Source organism: Pteropus vampyrus, unplaced genomic scaffold (assembly GCF_000151845.1).
Source record: "Pteropus vampyrus isolate Shadow unplaced genomic scaffold, Pvam_2.0 Scaffold20, whole genome shotgun sequence".
Taxonomy (NCBI): Eukaryota; Metazoa; Chordata; class Mammalia; order Chiroptera; family Pteropodidae; genus Pteropus; species Pteropus vampyrus.
This window is the reverse complement of record NW_011888801.1, coordinates 4,917,004-4,942,851: the sequence shown is the minus strand read 5'-3', so window position 1 is coordinate 4,942,851 and position 25,848 is coordinate 4,917,004. Positions and strand designations below refer to the sequence as shown.

The window sequence follows — 25,848 nt, the reverse complement described above, 5'->3', positions numbered from 1 at the left end:
GAATGAGCCAGGTGATGCCTGGACTGTTGGAGCTTGCACAGTTAAGCAGGCTTTTCTGGTTCAGTCCTGTCATTTAAGGAATAAAGAAACTGAGAGCCAAAGATGTGAAGTGACCTGCCCAAGGGCTCAGGTCCCCTGAGGTGATTAGCAGAAGTCAACAGGCCCCTGACATCCTCTTAACTCATCTTCTTGTTTATTCTTTAGAACAGTGCCCTGAGTGAACTTCAGAACCTATAATTTGCTCTCTTGCTTAAAACCCTCCTACAGTTAGTTCCCTTCTGCCTCAGGATAGCCTTTGCTGTGAGCCTTGAAGCTGTGCCCACTTCTCTAGTCTTCTTTTGAACCCACTGCTCCTTGTTCACTGGCCTCCAGTCACTCTGTCCTGCCCTTCTCTTTGTGCCTAGAACACTCTGGTATTTCCTGCCTCAGGGCCTTTGTACTTGCGCACCCCTCTGCTTGGTGTGCTCTCGGCTACTGCTGTTCCTTTGCCTCCAAACTCAGAAGTCACCTTCTTAGAGACTTCTCAGGCCTTACTTAGCCTCTCTCACACCTGCTCTGCTACTCAAAAGTGTCTCTCCAGCTCATTATCCTATTTTATTTTTTTATTTCCTCGATGGCCTTTAATATGCTCAGAAGTTATTTTATTTGGTCGATCTCACTCTCTACCTTTCTGTCTACCTACCTTTCTCTGTCTGTGTGCCCATCTGTGCCTTCATATCTTCCCATCAAGATAAAAGGTACATAAGCTACATCCTTTATGTGTCCTTTCTGGCTTCCCCAGCATCTAGAACATCACTGGAATATTTTAGGTACTTGTGTTGGGGGTCCTTTGTTGGGGGTCCTTCCCTCTATCCCCAGGTTTGACAATTTGCTAGGAGGAATCATAAGATTCAGCATATAATCATACAGCTAAAATTTATTTCAGCAAAAGGAAACAAGACAAGATCAGCAAAGGGAAGAGGTGCCTGGGGCAAAGTCCAGGGGAAACCAGGTGTGGGTTTCAAAAGTCCTCCCTGTGGGGTGACACAGGTTATGCTCTGCTCTTCTAGCACTGAATTGAGACAGCACATGTGACATGTTGTTGCCAAGAAAGCCCATGAGATACTCTTTGCCCCAGGGTTTTCCTGGGGGCAGCCACCGTGTGGCCTGAGATTCCAGTTTCCAGGGGAAAGCAAGCACTCAGCCTCAGTCACACTGTCGTCTGGTCCAGGCACAGGGAGCCTTCTGGGGGACGTTTTAGGTCAGTGTACAGGACTGTTTGCTATGCAGGTTCCCCAGCACCAGCCAAAAGTCCGCTTGCAGACAGGCCTTTCTAAGGATAGAAGTCTCAGGCCTGCTAGGGTACCTGTCTTCTACACACTACTTAAGAAATGTTTATGAACGAGTAAATCACCCACCCAGTGTGACAGTAGAACCTGTGGAATCAGATCTCTAGACCCCAAAGGCCAGAGGGTGTGGCCTCCCCTCCCTTATCAGTAGTTCTGCCCCCAGATGCGTGGAGGTAAAGAGTGGTCAGTCTGTCCTTTTTCCTGCCCTCAGACCCTTGGTTAGTATAACTCTCTGGTCTGCAGGTGTTGAAGCACAACGGGTCATCGGAAATCCTCAACAAGCTGTATGACACAGCCATGGACAAGCTGGAGGTGGTTAAGAAGGACTACGATGCCCTGAGAAAGAGGTACAGTGAGAAAGTTGCCATCCACAACTCGGACCTGAGCCGCCTGGAGCAGCTGGAAGAAGAGAACCAGCGCCTGCTGAAGCAGACGGAGATGCTGACCCAGCAGAGGGACACGGCTATCCAGCTGCAGCACCAGTGTGCCCTCTCCCTGAGGAGGTAGGAGCTGAAGGCCAGGAGCGAGGAGAACGGCTGAGGGCCAAACGTATCTTTGTTGTCTAGCGGCCACTCTGGTCTGGGCTTGTGGTTATCTGCAAGGCTCCCCGCCACTTCCAGAGAGTTAAAATAGCACAGTAGATTGTGCTTTTTCAGTGTCTTGGGAGTTGTTCTTCCTCCTGTCTGAACAGCACAGTGTGTACTGCAGCCCTTCCTCCCGCGACGCTTTCAGACGCTGGGAGACCAGCACCCCAGCCACTTACCTGTCGCTGACATGTGCTGACCATCCCGTTTCTGAAGTCTCCCATGGCCTCTTCCCCTTGTGTCAGTCACTCACCTAGCAAATAGGAAAGTTGATTGTTCTAGGCATTGTTTCTTCTAAAAGTTCATATTTTTATTAAGGCGTGTAATCTGTAGGGATGTGTGCCGGGCCCTCCAGCAGTATTTTGTAAGGCGTATTCTTGCAGAAAATACCACTTCCTTGGAGTGTTCATCAGTTTCATATGAAAAGTGTTCTCTGGACATAAAAAGGGTTGGGAATTGCCAGTTGCACTGTGGGACTTTTCAGAGCCTTCACTCTGGTACTGGGCTCTAGACTCTCCAAGATGGGACACAGAATGCATTGCTTCTCAAACTTAAATCATCAGAGAACACACTTTTTTTTTAAATGGAGCACTGTACGGGATTGGTGTTCTCAGGACCACACTTTCAGAAATGCGGCTCCAGAGCTGCAGCTCTGATTTGCAGGATTGCCTGCATGGAAGGTGCCTCCTGGCTTGGAAAGGCTGAACTGTGCTCTCATGCTAACCTGGTGACTATGGGCCAGTCATCTACTTTTTTTTATTGTTTGTATCTGTAAAACGAGATGGTTGGATTAAATGATCATTAAGGCCACTTTTATCTCTCATATGCTGTGATTCTAGCATTTTTTTTTTTTTTAAATAATGTAGCTTGACTGAGGAAGAAATGTGCTATTATTTCTAGTAGAACAGAGGGCATGACGTCCTCGGTTCAACTTCTGGTATTTTTAAAGGCTGAGAAAAATTCCAGGTCCAGGAGCACTGGTACTCTGTGACTTTTTGCTCTTGGGGATGTGGAGAATGACCTCATTGAAACTTCATGCTTGACTGTCCAGCATGTCTCTGTGCCTACCCCCCATCAAGTCCTGGCTGCCTTTCTCCCCCAGATTTGAGGCTATCCACCATGAGTTGAACAAGGCCACGGCCCAGAACAAGGACCTACAGTGGGAGATGGAGCTACTGCAGTCAGAGCTGACAGAGCTGAGGACCACGCAGGCAAAAACTGCCAAGGAGTCGGAAAAGTACAAGGAGGAGCGGGATGCAGTTTACAGCGAGTACAAGCTCATCATGAGCGAGCGCGACCAGGTTATCTCTGAGCTTGACAAGCTGCAGACCGAGGTGGAGCTGGCCGAGTCCAAGCTCAAGAGCAGCACGTCTGAGAAGAAGGCAGCCAGCGAAGAGATGGAGGCACTGCGACAGGTACGTGGCTGGGGTGCTGGTCTCCCAGCATCTGAAAGTGTCACGGGAGGAAGGGCTGCAGTACACATGGTGTCTGAACTAGCAGCTTCCTCCTGATTCAGAGCGAAGGGCTTCTTATCTTAGGCCTGCATGCCAGCTGGGTTATTGGACACTGCCCAGGTAACTGCCGAGTTCACTGCGCTCAATGCCCAGCTCTTGTCTGGGCTACAGAGACACAGGAGAGGTCTAGCCTTGGCCTCAGGCATCCACAGCTTACAGTGTAGGAAGAAAGTAAAATGACATGCCCAGACATACGTGTGTACCATGCATGGACACTGTCACACTCAAACCCATGGTTAAGTGATTATTGATCAGTCTTATGCTGAAAGTTAGCAAGTAACTCAAGGACTTGCTCATTAAGAAGCAAGATTCCAAAGCCATAGATACCCAGAGTCATAGACACCTTTGACCTTGTGAGTCTGAAAGAGTACCCTTAGGGCTCTTTCCTTCTAGTTTCCAAGGAGTCTGCTCTTTAAGGGGCAGCTGAGCTCTTGCCAGGACAATGGTATACTAAGCTGAGCCCAAGGCTTGTCTACAGTCTTGCTTTCTCGGGGACATTCCTCCAGTGTCAGAGTCCTGGAATGTAGCATTGGAATTAGACCACTCCGCTTGACTCCTGAGTGATCAGTGCAGAGCCTCTGCTCCTTTCCTTCCGGCCCCTTGGCCTCATTGCTGACATCCCTTACTCCCAAGTGCAGGTGTGCCCTGCTGGCTCCCTGATTTAAGATTCCCTTCCCATCCCATCTGTGTTGTGGCTCTGTTTAAGTTGCTAAACTTGATCATGGCAGACTTTTTCCCCATTGAAATGCCTCTCCATTCTGCTTTTCTATGCAGGTCAGTTAGAATGCAGGCTTTAAAATTGGTCTATGAGAAGTGAAAAGCAAGGTGTTTAAGGTCGGGCAAATTATCAGGGAACGGTAGGCAGTGGATTGTTGCAGCCAGAGCTCCTCGGACCTAGCACAAGGCAGGGCTGATGCTGAGGGGTGGTTGGTGTCCTGTGAGTCTTCCTGTGGATAGTGACACCTCCTTATGCCCAGTGAGTGCTAGGGGCTGTGGTACTCAAGGTGCACAGGCCCTGCGTTTGGACAATAGGCCATAGTCATGTGATTTCTCACCTTTCTTGGCCTTGGTTTCCTTATCTACAAAACAAATGATGATAGCATCTGCTTCATGGGTGTTTGTGATGATCACATGATTTAATATTGAGAATACAATTAGAATAATGCCTGCACAAAGTTGGAATAATTCATCTTTATTATTAAGGTGATTATTAGTACTCTGTGAAATTGTCCTTGCAGGCAAAAATGGGCCAGTTAATGGCAATTTCATACCAAGTGAGTGACATTTTTCCAGACTGTCAAGGTGAAAGCCATTGTGAAAAGGAGTATTTATTTGATGAAATTTCTAAAAGACTGTGATGAAGGAATTTTTAATAAGCAAAAATAATGTATTAGAACTTAGTAATTGTCCTAGAAAAGCCATCAATTTATTTTCACACTCTGGCATCTGAGAGCTTAATAGTTGGGAAAATGTTATCAAATAAGAAAAACAAAATGAAGAGGAAAACTTCAAAAATGACTGAGTCAGTCCCTAAACTAGAAAATCAAAGACAATGTGTCAAGTACATAGGAGGTGAGCCTGTGATAGGACAGCGGCCTACATGGAAGAGTTTTGAAATGATAGAGGTTAATGCGTGCCCTTTGCAGGAATGTGGAAAGCACCGAGAAGTATGAACAACCAGACTTCCTCAGTGCTAGCATCCGGTGGCGGCTTGTCAGCCTACTCCCAGCAGTCATGCATGCCCTTCAGCCTTCACAGGGGGCATTGGCTGGATGTCAAGTCTGCCTGTCAGCTGAGGCAGGAATCTTTTCTAGGCACTGATCCGAGTCAGCAGGCAGGAGAGGAGAATCCCTGCCCCCCCACCACCACCACAACCTCACCCAACCCTGGCAGCTTCCAGAACTGAGACCCTCAGCTTTTCCTCTACTTTGTCTGGCTTCTCAGATAAGACCACTCCCCACCCAGCCAGAGTAGGCCAGGTTTGTGGCCTGGGCCATCCTGGCTCTGAGGGGGTGGAAGAGAGGTTCTTATCTCCCTATGGTCTGATGAGAACCCACTGGTGTGGGCTTTGCCCCTGCGGGGGGCTGAGTTACAGCCACAGGCTTTTATAAGTTGGCCTCATGCCTGAGCTGGGTGAGGGTCTCATGGAAACCAGCCCATCTCTTCCTTAGCCTATGGCCCCAAGGTCACCCAGGATGGGCAGAAGGAGATCATGAGTGGTGCTTTTGGATACTGAGATCTGAGTTGGGGGGCAGCATGTGTGGAGGAAGAAGCATTGGAGCAAGAGTCTGGCGACCTGGGATGTGTGTTAGGTGTGTTCATTAATGTGTGTTCATTAATGGGTGGAAACTGGGGCAGTCACTTCATGGACCCTTAGGGTCTTCATTGGTATAATAAGGGGATCAGACAAAGGAACCTCATTTCTTCAATTCTGCCACCCGTTTTAAGATACCTCATTCTTCTCCCTTCTCAATAAAACTCAGCGTTGTAATTCCTATGTTTCTCTTAAGGAAACATCGCTTTGGGAGTGATTTCATTTTTGGAGACTAACAATGACGAGGACTCAGAGGGAGCGAAAAGAGTGATGGGGTAAAGGGTGGGGGCTGCCTAATTTCTCTGGTGGTGGCTTCATGCGTGTCTCCATCTCTGATCCTCAGCTTGAGATGGTTATCCAGGGCCAAATGGAAAGACCTTTCAGTGAAACCACATGTTAACATGTTTCAAATATGAAACTATTTTAATATAAAACACTGAGTAAAATACGAATTTAAGGAAATGTTAAATCAACTACTTATTATAATAAATTCTTGGAAGAATTAATAAACAAACACGCAACACTGCATAAAAGGGGGAAAAAAATCAAAACTGAAATAATTTGACTCAATCTTGGGAAATGTGAGGTCTGAGCAGAGAATACCACTGTGTCACTTTCGAGTTAATGTGTATTTTTTGTGCAGATTTTTTTGTAACTCCTTCTGAGTCTCTACGTGAGAGATGAGGGGGAGTTACAAGCTGATTGCACGTATTTTCCACTGTTTCCGTATCCCTGTCTCTTGGCTGAACTTTGGGGATCTTCTTAAACTTGTTTTAGCGGAAGCTGCGTCTCTGCTGTGGAGTGGGTGGAAGCGTTCTTGGTGTGTTTGTCTTCCTTCTTATCGCTAAGAGGTGGAGATTCCCAGTGCAGAGACAGCAGTATCTGCTCTTCTCATGTCTCATGTGTGTTTTGCTTCTTCAGAAAGCCTTTGAGCTAGAGTAGGAGTTACTCTCGCAGTGGACACTGGCTTTGTCATTTATCATTTTCCCCATGTTTTTGAAGGATTATAGGGGCACAGAGGCACTTTCTATACAGATGCTTTTAAAAGTTTGAGTTGAAATTTTAATGGCACATGGAATGCTTTGGGGAGGTGTCAAAATACAAATGCTTCAGATTTTAGCTTTTTAAACAAACCAGGATACATAGGACTTCACCAGCATAAATACTTATGCATATTCAGATTTAAAAATGACTCAGTATGCCAAAGCATAAAAACCAGAGTATAGAAACCAGTACTGCAAACACAGCAGGTTGGGAATGATCACCATCAGTGTCTGCACCCTTCCCTGCAGCCAGGCTTCTCATCATCATGTTTGGTCACGGGAGCTCTTTAGAGAGATGTGGTGGCTCTGCAAGATATAAACCACATAAGTGGCAGGGCACATCCTAAAATAAGCCCTCTAGGGTAGGCCTTATACCTGGGCCACTGAGACCTTGGCCAAGGAGGGACTGGGGTTTCAGTCCAAGTTCTCTATGGAGTTGTGAGAGGTTACTGGACCCTAAGCCGGCATCACTAGCTTTCCGAGCATGGCTATGGCGCACGTGGTCATTGAGGGTACAGGTACAGCCGGGGTGTGTTGGGCTGGGCTCTGGCTGGGATTCCAGTGTCTCCTTCTATCCAGCTCACGAGAGTTCAGCCTCAGCCATTACATTCATCATAGTGCATTTCTGGGCCAGAAGGCCCAGTAACCTCCCCCTCTGCTTGCCCTTCATCCCCATCAGATCAAAGACACAGTGACAATGGACGCCGGGAGAGCCAACAAGGAGGCTGAAATCCTTAGAAAGCAGTGCAAGGCTCTGTGCCAGGAGCTGAAGGAAGCCCTCCAGGAGGCGGATGTGGCCAAGTGCCGGCGGGACTGGGCCTTCCAGGAGCGGGACAAAATTGTAGCAGAGCGAGACAGCATCCGGTATGGCGCACCTGGGCTGCCGTGGGCTCTGGTCTCCCATGATGCACCGGGTTGGTGGGGTGGGCCAGAATTATTTGCTGTGTGTCCAGGTAAGGTTGGAATGACCTGGATTCTTCCCTTCTCACCCTATGTAATGCCTCTTCCTTGCCTCAGAGCATTAGAATTTTCCATTAAGTCTCTGTATCCCATTTCACTTCACCCTAGATGTCTAAGTATGCACTATCCAGTTGAGACCTCTGTGAAGTAGCATAAGAACAGGCTTTTTTCTTAGATGGTTTCTGAGAAACTGACATGTCAGAACTGTGTTTTTTCAGTCAATAGTCATTGGGCACTGACCGTGTCAGGATCTTAGGTCCCTTGAGCAAGGAGACCCTGGGAGACAAATAGCTTCCAGGGCTCCCAGGTGGGTGTGACGCCTGTGAGGGCCTGGCACTGTGGGCGCTGCGGGCAGCTTTGTCAGACAGGGCAGTGGAGAAGGGAGATGTACGAGCAGGGAATTCCAGGGCCATAGTCAGGGCTTTGATGGGAGCATGCAGGGCATGGGGAGTGGGAGGGGCAGGGAACAGATGGAGAGGTTTCCCTAGAGAGCATGGCATTTAAAAGTAGAACTTAAGCATGATCGGGATTTTTCTAGGTGAAGAAGGGGGAAAGAAACTGCTGCCTGAGGGAGCATCATGAGCAAAAGTACATGGTGCGCTCAGGGCAGGGCACGGCTGGAGCAGGTTGTGCACTTGGGGAGTCACTGGAGAGGCAGCTGACAGGGCTCCTAAGATTGTAAGGGCCTCGAAATGGAAGCCTGGGAGTGTAGACTGGACCATTAGTTGAAGTAGAGCCAAGAGAGGCCGTGGTGATGGGAGTGTTGGTGGTGAACAAGGACTTGGAATTTCTAAAAGATTCCCTTTTGGCTGTTTGGAGGAAAGACTGTGTCTGCCGGGCTAGTCAGAAGATGAGGTTTCAGGGTGGGGGTGGGTTTGGAGCCATGGGAAGGACTGGCCCTCAGGGTCCATCTAGTGACAGGATGCAATTTTGGAGGTGGCACAGAGCATAAACTCCCCTGCTCTCAGGTCGGCTATAGAATGGTTGAGGTGGTCCTGGGGTCCCAGAAGCCACATGTCCTTTGGTAGAGAGTTGTCAAGCCTGCACTTAGTACCTGCACAGAGCTCTGGGCTGCAGAGATGCGTGAGGCATGATTCCTGTCTGAGTAGGGAGCCTAGTCTGGTTGCGGGGTGCGAGATGGCTCTGGAAAGGCCTATATGTGGATAGTTATGAGGCATTTGCTAGGTGCTGGAGCACAAGGGCCTGCCAGGTGGGCTGGGGCGGGAGGGCGGTCATTAACTCTAGGCACATTAAGGGTGAAACAGTGGGACGAGCACATTCAGAACCCAGTGCTCGTTGCTCAGTAACTGTGGGAGTATCACTTCTCCCAGGTCCTCAGTGTCACCTCTGTCCCTCAATGGGGTTGGCCTTGGTGGTTTCACCTCCAGACTCGAGCACTCCTGTGCATTGGGGGGCACAGCAGCCACCTGGGATGTTCACTACAGGCTGTGAGTCCTCCAACCCTTGCCCTTCACTGTGACCTTGCCCTTTGCCTCCTCTGTAGGACACTCTGCGACAACCTGAGGCGGGAGCGGGACCGGGCAGTGAGCGAGCTGGCTGAGGCTCTGCGAAGCCTGGATGACACTCGCAAGCAGAAGAATGACGTCAGCCGGGAGCTTAAGGAGCTCAAGTATGCTGGAGTGGGCGCCTGCTGGGCTGAGCTTGTTCCTGGGAATGAGGTGCCCCCCTCTCCTCTCAGGGCAAGGCAACTCCATGTACGGGCCTGGCCATCTGTCCCTTCTTTCTGTCTTACTTAGTCAGTCTATAGAATGGGTCCAAATACTGCTCCCATTTTGAGAGTTAACTAGAAATTCTTAGATTAGCACAGAAGATGGTAGCGTCTGTTTGGTGAGCACGTGGAGGAGGGCAGGCATCGTGTGCAAAGGCACATAGAAAGGAAGGTCTTGCTCCTAGGCAGTCCACTTGGGGACAGGCAAGCATGCATTGTCCATTCCTTCATTCCTTCCCTCCCTCATTCATTCACCAACTCAACAAGAATTTATCTCATGCCTGCTCTTGGGGCAAGGCACAGGGAGCAAGCTGACCAGGTCCCTGCGCTGTGAGGATCACAGCGTACAAGAGGAGACAGACCATAGTCAGGTCCATCAGATCGACAAATACATAAATGAGCAAAACAAGGCAGTTGTGACCACCACTAAGCAGTCCGTCCCACTGGATATTTGGATGCCCATTTGGAAGAGACAGCACTGCTCCCAAGAGTGTCATTTAAGACTTGGTGACTCTGAGCAGTAGATTGAAAATACAAAGATCAAAGTTTATAAAGGAGAAATTGGCAGAGGCCAGTAGTCATCACTGTGGGCTAGAATCATATTCTAGTTGAGGAGCAGTGGCTCTCTGTCCAGTCTAGGAACTTCCCAAGCTGATAGAGTGGTGAGGGGTAGTGAGAAGCCCCTGAGTGTGAGTGTGCAAGCCTTCCTCACTCAAGTGATGTCTTTCAGAAGGGAGTGCAGCTTCCCTTTCCTCCTCATTCACTACTATAGAACGTAAGACAAACAGCTTCATTTATTAAATAAAACCCAGGACCTCTGGGACTTGAGTGCTCTAAAGAAAATCTCAGGGGTTAAGAGGCAAAGTGACGGTCTCTCTCCAGGGACCCACCTTGGGTCTAGCAAAAGTGATGGAATCAAATTAAAGTACAGCGTGGACCCCCTGGGGCTTGAGTTTAGGAGGAGGTTTTGCATTTTAATTGAGCTGGAGTTGCCTGGACTAAGAAAGTCAGGTTCGTTGGTTTGCACAGCACATTTGTATTTGCACCTCCTGTCTGCTAAGTTCTCTAACTGATGGGGTGCTGGTGAAGGAGTTTGTACTGCTTCCCAGGAAGCCCCCAGGCTGCAGAAGCAAGTGAGTGAGAGATGAGACGAGTGCAGTGAGCATTAAATGCAGAGCCTCAGGCTGCACAGGGGTGGGAGTCCACGAAAGAGGTTTTGGAGCTCTGCCACAGAGGTTGAGTAGCATTCTAGAGCCCGCCAGTGAGAGCACAGGCCAGATAAAGGAGTGGGTGCATGTCCACTTGTGCAGGAAACAAAAGTAGGTCGTGAGTGTGCCAGGAGTCTAATGGGCAGTGCTGCGGAATTGGAAGGTGGTCTGGGCCCAAGTTTCTGAGTCTTTTTTCATCCTTTTCACTGGATTTTTCTGAGAGCTTAAGTTTTTTATTTTGATCAAGTCCAATTTATTGGTTTTTTTTATTTTTAATTTTTAATGGATTGTGTTATGTCTAAGAACCCTTAACCTAGCCCTAGATCTCAAAGATCTTCTCCTGTATATTCTTCTTTAAGGTTTGATAGTTTTATTTTTTGCATTTAAATCTGTGATACATTTTGAGTTAATTTTTATATGGTGTTCGGGTTGAGATTTTTTTTTTTTTTTGCCATGGATTTCCAGCTGCTCCCTCATCAAGACCGTCCTTTCTCTATTGAATTACTTTTGCATCTTTTGTACTTACTGGGGCTATTTCTGAATCCTTTATTCTGTTTCATTCATCTGTGTGTCTTTCTGGCAGTTCTACTCAGTCCTGAGTACTATAATTGTATAAAAAGTCTTCAGATCGAGTAGAGTAGTTCCTCCCACTTAATTCTTCATTTTCAAAATTGTTTCAGCTATTCTAATTCCTTTGCCTTTCTCTATAAATTTTAGAATAGTCTTGTCTGTGTCTACAAAGTCTTGCTGGAATTTCCATAAAAATTGCTTTAAACCTCTAGATAAATGTGAGAAGAATTTCTGAGTCTTTTTTAAAAGACCACTATGAAACCTGCTGATATCCAAGAAACCTTGACCCAACACTCGGGATTTATTGGGAAGCGGGCGTGAAGCATGAGGGGAAGGGAGCCCCAGAGCTTTCATGAGGCATCTGCCTGGTTTCCAAGCTATGACTTGGGCGGGATATTTCGCCTCCAAGAGGGCCATTGCCATGGCTCTCTTTGTTCATAGGGAGCAGATGGAATCTCAGTTGGAAAAGGAGGCCCGGTTTCGGCAACTGATGGCCCACAGCTCCCACGACTCTGCCATTGATACAGATTCCATGGAGTGGGAAACGGAAGTTGTAGAGTTTGAGAGGGAGACGGTAAGCTAGCTTTCTGTCTTTTTCTCCCTGCCCTCCTGACCTGTAGATTTTGGATGTGGGGGGAGAGGAGGGCCCTTTGCCGTGTCCCCCAGTTTCATGGCTACTAGCTTGGAGGTTTGACTTTTCCTCCCAGGGTGTGACTGCATCCTTTCCCTGTACTTGTCCAAGCTGGGTTGTAGCAGGTTGGTCTCCTGTGTCACATGGCGGGTGCGGGCAGAGTGCAAGGAAGGCAGAGGGAAAAGCAGAGCTCTCGGGGGTGAGGACATGTGTCTGCATTGGCTAAGAGAGGCAAATTGTAGCTACTCATAGGCTGCATCCTGGGGACTGAATACCCTGCCAATCATGATGAAGGGACAGTCCCCATATTGGAGTGAGTGGCTTGGGGTTTGAGAGCCAAATGTTATCACTGCTTTGTAAAGTGTGTTGCTACACATATAGAAGCAACCTAAATGCCCATCAACAGACAATTGGATAAAGAAATTATGGTTCATATATATAATGGACTATTACTCAGCCATTAAAAAAATGAAATCCTACCATTTGCAATGACATGGATGGACTTAGAGGTTATTATGCTGAGTGAAATAAGTCAGACAGAGGAAGATAAATACCATATGATTTCACTTATATGCGGAATCTAAGAAACAAAAAGAACAAACTAATCAAAAACAGACTCACAAATATAGTGGACAATTTGGTGACGGACAGAGGGGAAGGGAGTTGGGGGGCTGGGAGAATGGGGTGAAGGGTCAAAGAAGTACAAATTAGTAGTTGATAGTTGGTCATGGGTATGCGGGTAGCATGGCATAGGGAATGCAGTTAGCATTAATATGATGGCCAGGTGGAGAACCAGGGGGTATCATTTTATGAACGATGTAGATGTCTAACCAATGTACTGTATACTTGAAACTAATTAATTTAAAATAAATACATTTTTAAAAAATCCCAGGAAAGAAAAGTGTTGCTGCTATTGCTGTTTTGACAGGAGGACATTGACTTGAAGGCACTGGGGTTCGATATGGCAGAAGGTGTGAATGAGCCTTGTTTGCCGGGAGACTGCGGCATATTTGTCACTAAGGTGGACAAAGGAAGCATTGCAGACGGCCGTTTACGGTAAGAGTTAAGGAGGCCCAGGCTCTGGCGGGAAATGGGACCCTCCGACCCAATGACAGCTAGGTGGCGTTTAGTTGAATGCACCCCAGGATCTGAGGGACTGTCTGTCTGAGGCCCGCAGGCTCATCTGCTAATGCTAACGTTGTTCTTTAAGGCCACTCTCTGATTAGCAGTTGCCTCTGAATCTGAGCTTTCTTCAGTCACCATGTGCTGCCTTTCTCATCTCTGCGTAGGAAAGGGCTCAGGCGGTATGTGTGAGAGTGTAAAATGTGCATTGCTTACTCATTCCATGAAATAGTAATGATGATAAAATAGTGCTTACTATTTGCTAAGTACTGGTTTACGCACTTTAATAAAATTAATTTATGAATCTTTACAGTCCTTTGAGGTAGGTACCTTCCCCATTTTACAGATGAAGACACTGAGGCCCAGGGGGCTAGGCCACACAGCTAATAAGTAGTAGAGCCAAGATTTGAACCCAGGCAGTCTAGCTCCTGTATCTGAGTTTAACCATTTGACTCTCCTAAAAGAGGAAATGTTTTGAATGTGTATGTGGGGAACCTGTTTTCTGGCATTCAGCTTCCCACATGGGGGCGTGGTGGGGCTGCCCATTGGTCCCAAGACCTGCATGGACACCAGCCTGTCTCTGCCCCTCCTTAGGGTCAATGACTGGCTGCTGAGAATCAACGATGTGGACCTCATCAACAAGGACAAGAAGCAGGCCATCAAGGCTCTCCTCAATGGGGAGGGGGCCATCAACATGGTCGTGCGGCGGAGGAAGTCCCTGGGTGGGAAGGTGGTCACACCCCTGCATATCAACCTGAGTGGACAGAAAGGTAGTAGCCAGCAGAAGTGGGCAGAGTGCCTCAGATGGCAGAATGTCTCTTTCTTGTGCAGAGGGATGTGTGTGTTTTCAGGCGCACCTCATTCCCAGGGATGAGGTGTTGATGCCGCTTAAATGCAGCCATGTGCTTCATTGGCGGGGGACCGTCTGGGTCCTGGCTCTTGCTTGTCTCTGAGTGATTCACCAGTCCAGACGTGACCGAGCCCCAGGGTGGTCTATCCTGGACAGGTCGCAGTCTGCCAGCATCTCCTTTATAAGAGCATCTCCCAAAAATGAGGTTGGACAACCAGAGGGCCATGCTGCCTGGGCAGGGGTTAACTGGGGACGATCTGTGGTGTTCCCTGTGGTTCACAGACAGTGGCATCAGTCTGGAGAATGGAGTGTATGCTGCTGCCGTGGTGCCCGGAAGCCCGGCTGCCAAAGAGGGGTCCCTCGCCGTGGGAGACAGGATTGTGGCGGTAAGCCTCGCAGAGCTGAGCTGTCTACTACGTGTAGGCAGTTAGATTATATTTGGGAGTTTTGAATAAGAAGTAATGAACAGAGTTTTATATTCGCCTTGTTCTTTAAATGCGAACATTTAAATGTGATTTTTTTTTTCTTCTGGTAGTATATTTCTGTTTACTGTAGAAAATTAAGAAGTAGAGAAAAAGTCTAGGAAGGAAATAAGAACTTGTCTTTTTGCTACCACCTATAGATAACCTTTATTAATATTTTTAATGTATTTCTATGCAGCCTTTATTCTACATATGAATGTATAGTTAGGTCAGTTTTTTATTTTAAATAGATATCTATATGTGACTTTTTAAAAATCTTTTTTACTAAACATTATATCCATTTATTTTTAAATTTCTTTTTTATTACCAAAGTAATCCTGCTTCTAGAATAATCTCTGCCGCCATTTGGAAGATGTACTCCCAGCCAGACCATAAGTGCTCATACAAATCCGTATTCACAGATAATAGGTTTCTGGGATTTTTTTTTGCTTTTTAAAATACAATAATGGAATCATCTTCTATTATTATACAATTTGCATTCTACATTGCAGATATTTTTCCAAGTTTATCCTCATTTTCATCCACTTCATGGTGTTCTGTTGTTTGATTAGCTGTGGTTTAAATTATGCCCTGATTGATAGACATAAAAGTTGTTTTCAGTTTCTGCAATTGCTAACAGCCCCACCATGGACTTCATTGGTGTGTGTGCACAGCCGCTTTGGGGATATTTCACAGCATCCCTGGTGACCAAACCCCTGACATGCTGTGAGATTGCTGAGTCATAGGGCATGCACATTTAATGCTTATAAGTAACTTTCTAAAATTGAAGGCATACACATTTTCATGACACACACTCAAAATTCCAGTTGTGCAAAAGGCACAGAGACAGTAACTCTTCTCTAGTTCTAGACTCCCCACCTGTTATTTCTCACCTAGATGACAACCATTGTCAACAATTTATGGTGTTTTCTTCCACAAATGTTCAAAACATGTCTATCTCCCACTTTTTAAAAACCCAGATGGGATCATAATATACTCAGCTGTTAACCTTGTTATTGTTTTTAACAGCGTGCCCTGGGGTCCTTCCATGTACACGCCTAGGTCATTTCAGTAACTGCGTGTTCCTAGCAGCAGCAGCACAGGCTGTTAACCAGCCCCCTCGATGGACAGTTAGGGCATCTTTGCCTTTACAAGTAGTGTTTCATGGCCACTGCTACCTCCCTCCGTGGGGCTGTGGGAGTGTGCCACAGGGGAACATTTCTGGGTTGGGGGAATTGCTGGATCAGATGAGCTTTTAACATTTGATATGTACTTACCCTTGTGTCCCCAAAAGGTTGTGGCCTTTCAGTCCCACCTGCAGTATGTAGAGGAGCTCATTGCTTCAAATCTTTTTCAGATTTGGGGGCCACCAGACTTTAAAAGCATGATGGCCATTGTGAAAATTTTCAAGATATGGAAAAATTATGAAGAAAAAACAACCAAATTGATCCACCACTCCAAACTAATCCATCTGCATATATAGTTAACTTTTGATCTTGAAATAATTACAGAAATAATTTTAATTCAGTTATAATATTAAATAAATAATATTAAAAATAGATAAAGTTGCAAAGATAATATAGGGAAGTGCTGTGTACCCTTCACCCAATTTCCCCTAATGGTTACATCTTACATAACTATAATATCAAAACCAGGCAGTTGACATTGGTACAATATGTGTGTTTAGTTCTATGTCATTTTATCATGGTTAGGTAACCAAAAAAATAAAAAGTCAAGATATAGGACTGTTCTACCACTGTGATCTCCCTTGTGTTACCCCTTTATAGTAACACGCACATCTTATTCCTCCTCATCCATAACCCCTGGCAACTAATTTGTTCTCTATCTCCACAATTTTATCATCTCAAGAATATTATAAAAGTAGTCATATAGCATGTGACCTTCTGAGATTGGCTTTTCCGCTCAGGGTGATGTTGTGAAACTTATCACATGGTTTGGTATATGGATAGTGTGTTTCTTCTCATTGTGGGATACTGTTCCATGGTATGGGTGCAGCCTGGTCTAACCATCCACCTGTTGCACATACACTTTTTAGAAGACTGGAGCACATTTGAGTGGGATATGGACAGAGATTCAAGCATAAGCAGTTGTGATAGGTCTTTGTGAGCAATGATGATACTGCATCTCACATGTTACTTTATAGTTTAAAAAGGCCTTTCACAACATGATCTCATTTTCTGTCTCTTCTCGCCCCTGGGGGACAGACGTGTTCATCTTCCAATTTGTGTATGAAGGAGTTCTGAGTCTTGGTCCAGCATCATGCAGCAAGAAGCAGCAGGAATGGGCTGTTACCCCAGGGCCCTTGGTGTTCTGGTCCCTGTCAGACAAGTACCTTCTCCTAGAGTGATTTTAAGGCTGTGTATTTTGTTTGCTTTAGAAGCCCCTTGCCTGGATTCCTTAGGTCTTACTGGGGAGAGTCTTTCTTTCCCTTGCCAACTCTAGACTTGGGCACCTTACAGAACCAGGCCCACTGCCCAACATGGGTTGCCAGGCAGGCAGAGCCCCTTTCCTGGTGGCAGGCCTAATGGGTTCTCTGTCTGGCCCTAGATCAATGGCATTGCACTGGACAACAAATCTCTGAATGAGTGTGAATCTCTGCTGCGTAGCTGCCAGGACTCCCTGACTCTCTCCCTCCTCAAGGTAAGGCCCTGCCTCATCTCGTCCCTGCTCTTCTGCCTGTGGGGCATGATAAAGTACATGATAAAGACATTTGGGGTGAAATGTCTTATTTGTAACTTTCAAATGTGCTGCAATATTGGTAGATTATAGACAATTTGGTAAAATATTGTTGAATTTTAATGGTGGGTTTATGGACATTCATTGTACTTTTCAATCAACTTTTCTACATAGTTGAAAAGATTGATAATAGAATGTTAGAGAAAGTAGGCCCATCCACTTAATTAAGAGACATTTTAAAAAATTATTTGAAAATTACTAGACTTTTTCGGGGAGCAGTTTTAGGTTTATGGAAAAGTTGAGCTAGTACAGAGTTCTCACATTCCTCCCCTTTACTCCCAGCTTTTTCTGTTATCAACATCTTTCATTACTGGGGTTCATTTGTTAAAATTGAGCCAATATTAATACATTATTATTAACTAAAGTCCATAGTTTATATGACGATTGACTCTTGGTGTTGTATATTCTGTGGGTTTGGATACATGTATAATGACATATACCTACCGTTATAGTATCATACAGAATGGTTTCACTATAATAAAAACGCTGCGTTTCACCTATTCATCCCTTTCTCTCTCTCTCTGCCCATCCCTGGAAACAATTGATTTTTTTACTGTCTCCATTGTTTTATCTTTTCTAGAGTGTCATACAGTAGGAATCATGTAATACATAGCCTTTTCAGATTGGCTTCTATCATTTAGTAATATGCGTTTAAGTTTCTCCATGTCTTTTCATGGCTTGGTAGCTCATTTCTTTTTATTGCTGAATAGGTTCTGTGGCCTTTCCCGCTCTCTTTCTCACTCCTCTGCATTCCTTGCTTAGGTGTTCCCACAGAGCTCCTCATGGAGTGGCCAGAACATCTTTGAAAACATCAAGGACTCTGATAAGATGTTGAGTTTCCGAGCCCATGGCACGGAGGTCCACGCTCAGAATAAACGTAACTTGATGCAGCACAACAACTCCACGCAGACGGACATCTTCTACGCAGATAGGCTGGAGGACAGGAAGGAGCAGGGGCACCCAGGAGGCAGCAGCTCTTTCTTGCACAAGCCGTTCCCTGTGGCGCCCTTCCCAGTCTCTCCCCAGGCCTGTCCCAGCGCCTCTGAGCGTAGCCTGAGCTCCTTCCGTTCAGATGGCTCTGGGGAGCGTGGCTATGGACTGTTGGATGTGCGTAGCCGGCGACCATTGCTTCCCTTCGAGACTGAGGCAGGCCCCTGTGGGGCAACAGAGGCCCCTCTGGATAAGGATGAGCCCGAGAGCTCTAACAGTGGCGGGACCTGGCCCAAGGCTGTGCTCAGCTCCACAGCAGGGCCTGAGAAGCTCTCTGTTTACAAGAAGCCAAAGCAAAGAAAGTCTATCTTTGACCCTAACACTTTCAAACGTCCCCAGACACCCCCCAAAATAGACTACCTGCTCCCAGGCCCTGGCCCTGCTCACTCCCCCCAGCCCTCCAAGAGGGTAGGGCCTCTGACACCCCCCAAACCTCCCAAGAGAAGTGACTCCATTAAGTTCCAGCACAGGCTGGAAACCAGCTCTGAGTCAGAGGCTACTTTGGTGGGCAGCTCCCCATCCACCAGCCCCCCGAGCGCCCTGCCCCCTGACGTAGACCCTGGGGAACCCATGCATGCCTCGCCCCCCCGCAAGGCTAGGGTCCGCATTGCTTCCAGCTATTACCCTGAAGCAGATGGAGACTCCTCCTACCTGCCCGCCAAGAAGTCCTGTGATGAGGACCTCACCTCCCAGAAGATGGACGAGCTGGGTCAGAAACGCCGGCGGCCAAAGTCTGCCCCTAGCTTCCGGCCCAAGCTCACGCCGGTGGTGATTCCTGCTCACTTCCAAGAGGTAGAGCCAACTCTGTGGTGAGGGGTGTGGGGTTGGAGGGGTAGTTGGCTGTGAGAACGTCCCAAGTGGCTCTACACCAGTGTCACCAGGCTTGGACTTGGCCCTGGCTTCTTTGCCTTCGCTCTCAATACCTACCTGAGGAAAGGGAAAGGGGTAGCAGGTAGATGCCAGTGAGAAGCAGCCCTCCTTAGGAGACTGGAGAGTAATGTGGGGTGTGCATGTTACTGGGAATATGATGCCAAGAGAGAAACACATTCTTGGGCATAGCGTTTGATTTGCTTATTCAACAAGAAGCCTTTGAACTTGTACAACGAAAACTTGTGACATATACTTGCCTTTAAATTTTTGAGAGAAGACAGCAGCTGTGAATCTTTTAGCCAGCAGCAGGACAGGCCCGCTTGTTATTGTGGGTGCTGCCGTCATTTCTGGAAGGGAGAGATTGCTGTGAGCAGAACAGTTCATGCTGCTCTCTGTAGACAGAGAGCTTCACACAGCTCTGTAAGTTGTGCAGAGTTATTATATATGTTTCTGAGGCACACATGTGGTCCACCTTCTACATATGTAATCTTTGTTTATTCGAAAAAAGTTTCTCTGTGGTTTTCTTCTGGAGTATTTTTGAAAGAAGTTCTTCCCTTCCAGATGTGTAAGGCAACTTACACATGAATGAGTAATGACCTCTCCCAACTGTCACTCTTTGTGACCAAGTGGGAGGAGGTGGTGTGTAAAGGACAGAAGTCCTACAAACACCTACGCATTTCCCTGCTTCCAGCCACACCCTCTTTCCTTTGGTTCTGCAGGAGCAGAAGTGTGTCCCGGCCAGTGGAGATCTCTCCCCAGAGCTCCAGGAGTGGTCTCCTTACTCGCCGGGGCACTCCAGCCGGCACAGCAACCCCCCACTCTACCACAACAGGGCATCTGTGGGTGAGTCAGCTGGGCAGGGCCGGGAGGAGGAGGGTCACTGTGGTCCCCACAGGGCTGCCCAGCCCCAGGGGGAGCCGAAGCAGTCAATTCAAGGAGGGGCTATATATCTTCAGCCCAGAGGTCCAAAGAGCTGGCAATTGCGGCCCTGTCTGGGGTGATGTTTAGTCTTGTGCCAGTAACATTTCTTAGCTTTGCAGAATGCTTTCTCCCCATAGGAGCCCGGGAAAGAGGAAGCATGAAGACAGCTCTCCCATTTTATAGATAGAGAAAGGCTACAATCTTGCATGGGTCTGGGGCTGGCTGGAGACTTTGGGGCGGCTGTTTTCATCTGCTCATTTCTAGGCACTGTTCCCCGGAGTCTGGCCCCGAGCACCACTGTGAGCTCCATCCTGAGGAACCCCATCTACACCGTGCGTAGCCACAGGGTTGGCCCTTGCAGCTCTCCGCCTGTCCCCAGAGAGACTGGCCCTCAGAGTTTGCATCCCAGGTATGTGAAGTCACCCCACAGCTCCTTGTACCCCAGCCACCCAAGCCCACCTGGACATAAAACCACTGGTACAAAAAAGTTCCTTGTGTACAGAGAAGCTTCTTGCCTACCTGGGTTAGGGGCTGGTGTGACCAGCCCTGGAACCCACGGGAAAGTGAACTTTAAGGGTACTCTCTTGATTCGCCAACGTGGGGCTTGAAAAGGTATTTAAATAAAGATAACAGTGATCATAGTCAGTGCTTCAGTGCTCATGTACCAGGCACTGTGCTCAGACCTTTGTAATCACCACAGCAACCTTAGAAGTTAAGGACTGTTATTGTCTTTGTTTTATAGATGAGCAAACTGAGCCTTAGAAAGCGAGTGGACTGGCTCAAGATCGCTCTTATTCATTCAATCATTTGACAAGTTTTTATTGAGCATCCACTACGTGCCATATACTGTTCTGTTTCCTAAGGGGATACAGCGTTCTCCACTGTATAGACAAGTTTCTTCTCATCTGTTGTTTTTGTGCACGTGTGGGAGGCAGACAGAAGAGAGTAAGCACAGTGATACCAGATGGTGCTGAAAACCGTAAAACAGGAAGCAGGTGAAGAGTTAGATTGGTGGGGAGGGCCTCCTGGTGTGTGGGATGCTGCTGTGTCCACAAGGCTAAGAAGAGGCCAGCTGCACAAGACCTGGGGTGGAGTCCCCAGGAAGGAGTGCTGTCGGTGCTATAGCCCATGCACCTGGGAACAGTGTGGAGGGCTCTTGGGACAGAGTAGGAAGAGCTTGGCAAAGGTATGGTGAGTCAGAAGACAAGCCCAGGGCACAAATCCTGCAGGATCTTCAGCCATAATGCAGAGTTTGGGTTTTATTGTGAATACAGTGGAGACTTTTTCAAGACCAGAGGGTTTTAGGCAGGGAAGAGATGTAGTCTCAAGTAGCTAGAAAAGGACACTGTTGGGCCTGACTGCAGACCACCTGATGTGGGTGATGCCTGGGCTCTCTGCCCTTCGATTTTCTAAGCACATTCTGAGTGAGGCTCGCAGTTCCCTCTCCAAGGTCCTCAGTGTCCCTGTAGCCTCTCACTGCCCACCCTGGAAGAGAGGCTCCAACTCCCTGGCCTGGCTCAGGATTCAGAGCCTCTGTTTTCCCTGTAGAAGCCCTTTCTCCAGTGAACACGACCCTGGCTGAGGCTGAAGCGGATGTGCCGTTCTTGCTCCATTTGTGTGGCCCTCTCTACCACATACAGGGCCCTTGGTGGATGTTCCCTCTGGGCATAGCTTCGGGTAGGCCGCTGTCCTCAGATGACAGCCAGTGGCTTTTGGGCCTCCCTTCTGCTGGCCCAGCAAGGCCTTGGTCCTGGCCTGTCACTTGTGTTTCTCCCTTGCAATTGCATTTCATCCTGGTCTTCCTCCCATGCCCCTCACCTGTCTGGTTCTCTCGCAGTGTCCAGCACCAAGGGCGCCTGAGCCTAGACCTGAGCCATAGGGCCTGCAGCGACTACTCTGAGATGAGAGCCTCCCACGGATCCAACTCACTGCCTTCCAGTGCCCGCCTTGGTAACTGCACTACTAGAACCTTCTCACTAGTGCAGCCTTTTTTACATCTCTGCATCCTCATGCCCAGACCTCCTGGTGGCCTGCCCACATGGTCCCCTGCCCTTCCGGGGCTGAGGTCAGCTCCGCACTACATGCAGAGCAATTTCCTTTGGCCTTCTTCTGTGTCTCTTCAGCTTTCTCTAGTGGCCAGGTGGTTGTTCGCCATGGCCCCTTGGCCTAGGAGGCCTGTTTCTTGTCCCTGAGCTTGTCGGTCATTCTAGGGGGCTCCACATTGCTGTTCACTTATGGGAAATGCAGCCCAGAGCACATTCTAGCACTTGCCTCGTAACAAGACTCTGGTGGCGCTGCTTCCAGCCTTGTGAGAGATGATGAGCAGCTGCCTCTGTCACTTGGGTTACTGTCCCCATTCCAGGGCTAAAAGTGAGATATATGTGATCCTATTCTGGTAGGTCCCTGCTTTGCATTTTGTCATACTGTGTATCTTTCTTGACCAGTAAAGTAGTGGTGAGGGAGTGGCAGGGGGGCATGTTTAATCACAGGCCTAAAGTTGTGTCCCTTTATGGAACCATAGGGTCTTCAAGCAACTTGCAGTTCAAGGCAGAACGCATTAAAATCCCATCAACGCCAAGATATCCCCGTTCTATCATGGGCTCTGACAGAGGTGAGAACTCAGCACTCCCTTCCCTGCCTCATCTCTCACTGTCCTCACGGTGGAATGTCTGGGCACAGCCTAAACTGCCTCATCATCTCAGCCTCAGTAAACACTGGTTGCGTTCAGCTTCGGGCCTAGTGATGGGGGTATAAAAAGGCCATACAGAGCCCAGCATCTGAATTCAAGGCCATGTGATGTGGCCGCAGTGTGAGGCTGTGTGTCTGGATCATGTCTCTCTCTGGGTCTTGGCTGCTGGAGAACTGAGATGAAAGGTCGCGGCCCGCATTACCCCACACCTCTTTTGGCAGGTTCGTTGTCGCATTCTGAATGCAGCACACCTCCACAGTCACCCCTCAACATCGACACCTTCTCCTCTTGTAGCCAGTCCCAGACCTCAGCCTCCACGTTGCCTAGAATTGCTGTCAACCCCGTGGCCCTCGGGGAACGGAGAAAGGACAGGTGAGTGTGACTTAGGCATCTGGACTGGGCACAGCTGTGGACAGTGCATCTCCACAGTGGGCCAGGACTTGGTCAAGGGAAGGGGCTTGTTGGTAGAAGCAGCAGGAGTTAGAGAGTTCCCATTGAGTTGATCCCAGGCGAAGCCACTCTGCTTTAAGTCACCTAGCATTCACTGTCTGTTTCCCCAGCAATCTGTCTTCTCAGCCACAGCATGTCCTCTTTGTTTTTCCGTGTCAGTAAATCCTGATTTATGTTATTCATAATGGCTTCATGGCTTCCATCGTATGGCTATTATGATTTAGTTACCTACTCCTTTATTGAGACAGATGCACTGTTCGGAGGTAGAACAGAGGAAAGGGTATTCATTCAGTGGGGAATGAGGAGCCGCAGACCAGAAAGTAGCTCTGCTACACCTGTGGGCTGACTTGGGGTGGCAGCCTGCCCGAGGCTCTGGGCCTCAATGTTATCCTAGGCTGGGGCATGAGGATGGTGTTGGGGTGACTGCTCACTAAGGGCTCTTAAACTCTAAATCGCCTGGTGCCCTAATGCATGTTAAGTCTCATAGTGACAGAGGGTGCAGGCCAGGGACTGATGCATTTGAGCTGGAGGGTCAAGGAAGGCATTGCAGAGTGGGTGAGTTTGGGAAGGGAGAATGCTTTGGAGGGCGGGAGAGGAGAAGCAACAAGTCAAGAAGTATTTTGATCTCAGCATCCCTAGACAACTGGGCCCTGGGCAATGGAGACACACATTGAGGCCCACTGAGCTTGAGAGACTTGTGCCTCTAGGTGGCAGGGTGGGGTGTTTCAGGGCCTGACATCTGCTTGCTGGCACTCTCGTCCTTCGCCAGGTGGACCCACCCCCACTGATGTGCTTTGGAGGGCAGCCCAAGGAGATGGCACACCTATTGGCCCGCCCTCAGCCTTTGGCCACCATTTTTCTGACAGGAACTGCTCAGGGCTGCATGAAGTACAATCCTGATAGGATGACTCAGTGTCACTTTACTGTCTTTGTTACGTTCCAGGCATCTGTGCTTGTCTTCCTTCTCTAAGCATCCCTCTCTTTCTAATCTTTCGTACCTTCCAGATGTCTCCACCACCACAGATCTCTTCTGAGACTGCCCATGGCCGCCAGGCCCAGGTCCTCCTCCTTGAGGAGTCTGAGGTTGGCCTGACATGAGGCCCCTACTCGAGCCCCCTTGTGCCCCTGGCATGGTGGTCAGCTCCCCCTGAACCAGCAAGTGCATGGTTGCCGCCTTGCCCCAAGCCTCCCCTCTCCCTTTTTAATGGCTTGGGTCTGCAGTAGCTTAGTTTCCATGATCATTTTTACATCACTCCTGTGTACTGGTAAATATAAAAACAGATACTTTATATCGTCTCTTCTTGGGTGAACGTCATCTCAGAAGTCATTTCTTTTCTTCACAGGGCATCTTTAGACCCCACTGGGGGTTTGTAAATTGCACATTGAGGGACCTCTTCTCACATCATGAAAATCTTTGTGCTTTTTCCCTGTATATATCAGTGTTTATAGTTCACATGGACCATTCTTTGTTTTGGTGCTTCCATGTCCATTTGGGGGTGTTGTGCTTGTGTAGCATGAGGTTATAGGAATCTGTACCATTGTCATACAAAGGTGGGGGTCATTGTGTTCCCATCCAGGTATATCATTATAGGAGCATCTGGCGCTCCCTGGCCGTTATCTGCATAGCTGATTGCATGCCTGACCTCAGATTTCCCCCAAACCTTTCCTTTGGGTTCGAGACTCCCAAATTGTTGTCTCTCTTCCAAGGCCTTACATGGAAGAGCCACGCCATGTTAAGCTGCAGAAGGGCTCAGAGCCCCTGGGCATCTCCATCGTGAGTGGAGAGAAGGGCGGTGTCTATGTCTCCAAGGTGACCGGGGGGAGCATCGCTCACCAGGCTGGCCTTGAGTATGGGGATCAGTTACTTGAGGTAAGCAGGAGCTGCCTTTCTGCACTGCTTTCTTTCCTCCTTCCTCTCCTTGCCTCCCTTCTGTGGAAAAGTAGTGCTCCCCACGTCCCTAGCCCCCACCACGTCACTGAGCCTGCTCTGGGTATTTCCTAGTTCAATGGCATAAACTTGCGGAGCGCCACAGAGCAGCAGGCCCGGCTCATCATTGGGCAGCAGTGCGACACCATCACCATCCTGGCCCAGTACAATCCACACATGCACCAGCTCAGCAGCCACTCCCGGTCCAGGTGAGGGCCTGGGTCTCTGTGGGGCCATCTGGGCTGGGGGAGGAGAGATGGGTGTGGCAGATGCATGGCTTACTGCAGGGTGAACCGGGTTGCCAACTGCAAGTTCTGGGCATTCTGCTGCTGTAAGAGGAGAGTTGACCAGCCCTGGATTTTAGAAAAACAACATATAGAGGGAAGATGTCTTCTTCTGAAATAGAGTGTGGAAACAGATGACTGGTTCTCCTGTGAAGCAGGGGGCCCACGCGTAGAGGTGTGGTAGCCAGGAGTTGAGGCCCTGGGGTGGGATTTGCACACACAGCCCCTGTCCACGAGCAGATACTGCCAGCATCTGTCCCTGTGCTGTGGATTACAGGGCAGATGAGAGAAGGGTAAGACACGCCCCTACTATGTAGCACTGCGCAGCTCAGCGAAGTGAGCAGGAGATGAGATGCACAAACAGGAAAAGGGACAGTATTCATGTGTCCTCTAGGCCAACACCTTTGCAGAGGATCCCTGAGTTGAGGACAAGTGGTGAGGAGAGGACAGGCAGATCCTGCAGGGTAAAGGACCAGAGTCCAACTCCTGGGGCATCTGTTCTTAGGGCTTAGGGCACAGAGCCATGTGACCTGGTCCCTGTTCACAGCCCAGCTCCAGTCACCACCAGAGAAGGCTGGCTCAGGGTGGCTGAAGTCTGTGTGCTGCTACTCCTTGTTCTTTCTGTCCTCCGTCCCCAGCTCCCACT

The 25,848-nt window shown here is 48.4% G+C and overlaps 1 protein-coding gene across 4 annotated transcripts in view; it reads left to right on the top strand.

Moving 5' to 3' along the window:
- Positions 1 to 25,848, top strand: part of DLG5 (discs large MAGUK scaffold protein 5) — a 115,606-nt gene that overhangs the window by 68,359 nt on the left and 21,399 nt on the right. For all 4 annotated transcript variants that reach the window (XM_023527947.1, XM_011355317.2, XM_011355316.2 and 1 more), the window contains 17 exons: positions 1,572 to 1,831; positions 3,015 to 3,327; positions 7,463 to 7,647; positions 9,248 to 9,373; positions 11,692 to 11,824; positions 12,810 to 12,937; positions 13,598 to 13,773; positions 14,136 to 14,239; positions 16,883 to 16,975; positions 17,834 to 18,853; positions 19,651 to 19,774; positions 20,117 to 20,261; positions 21,690 to 21,802; positions 22,374 to 22,463; positions 22,763 to 22,913; positions 24,699 to 24,861; positions 24,994 to 25,127. In XM_023527947.1, the coding sequence (XP_023383715.1) occupies positions 1,572 to 1,831; positions 3,015 to 3,327; positions 7,463 to 7,647; positions 9,248 to 9,373; positions 11,692 to 11,824; positions 12,810 to 12,937; positions 13,598 to 13,773; positions 14,136 to 14,239; positions 16,883 to 16,975; positions 17,834 to 18,853; positions 19,651 to 19,774; positions 20,117 to 20,261; positions 21,690 to 21,802; positions 22,374 to 22,463; positions 22,763 to 22,913; positions 24,699 to 24,861; positions 24,994 to 25,127 (3,458 nt within the window). The remainder of the gene's footprint in view (positions 1 to 1,571; positions 1,832 to 3,014; positions 3,328 to 7,462; positions 7,648 to 9,247; positions 9,374 to 11,691; positions 11,825 to 12,809; positions 12,938 to 13,597; positions 13,774 to 14,135; positions 14,240 to 16,882; positions 16,976 to 17,833; positions 18,854 to 19,650; positions 19,775 to 20,116; positions 20,262 to 21,689; positions 21,803 to 22,373; positions 22,464 to 22,762; positions 22,914 to 24,698; positions 24,862 to 24,993; positions 25,128 to 25,848) is intronic.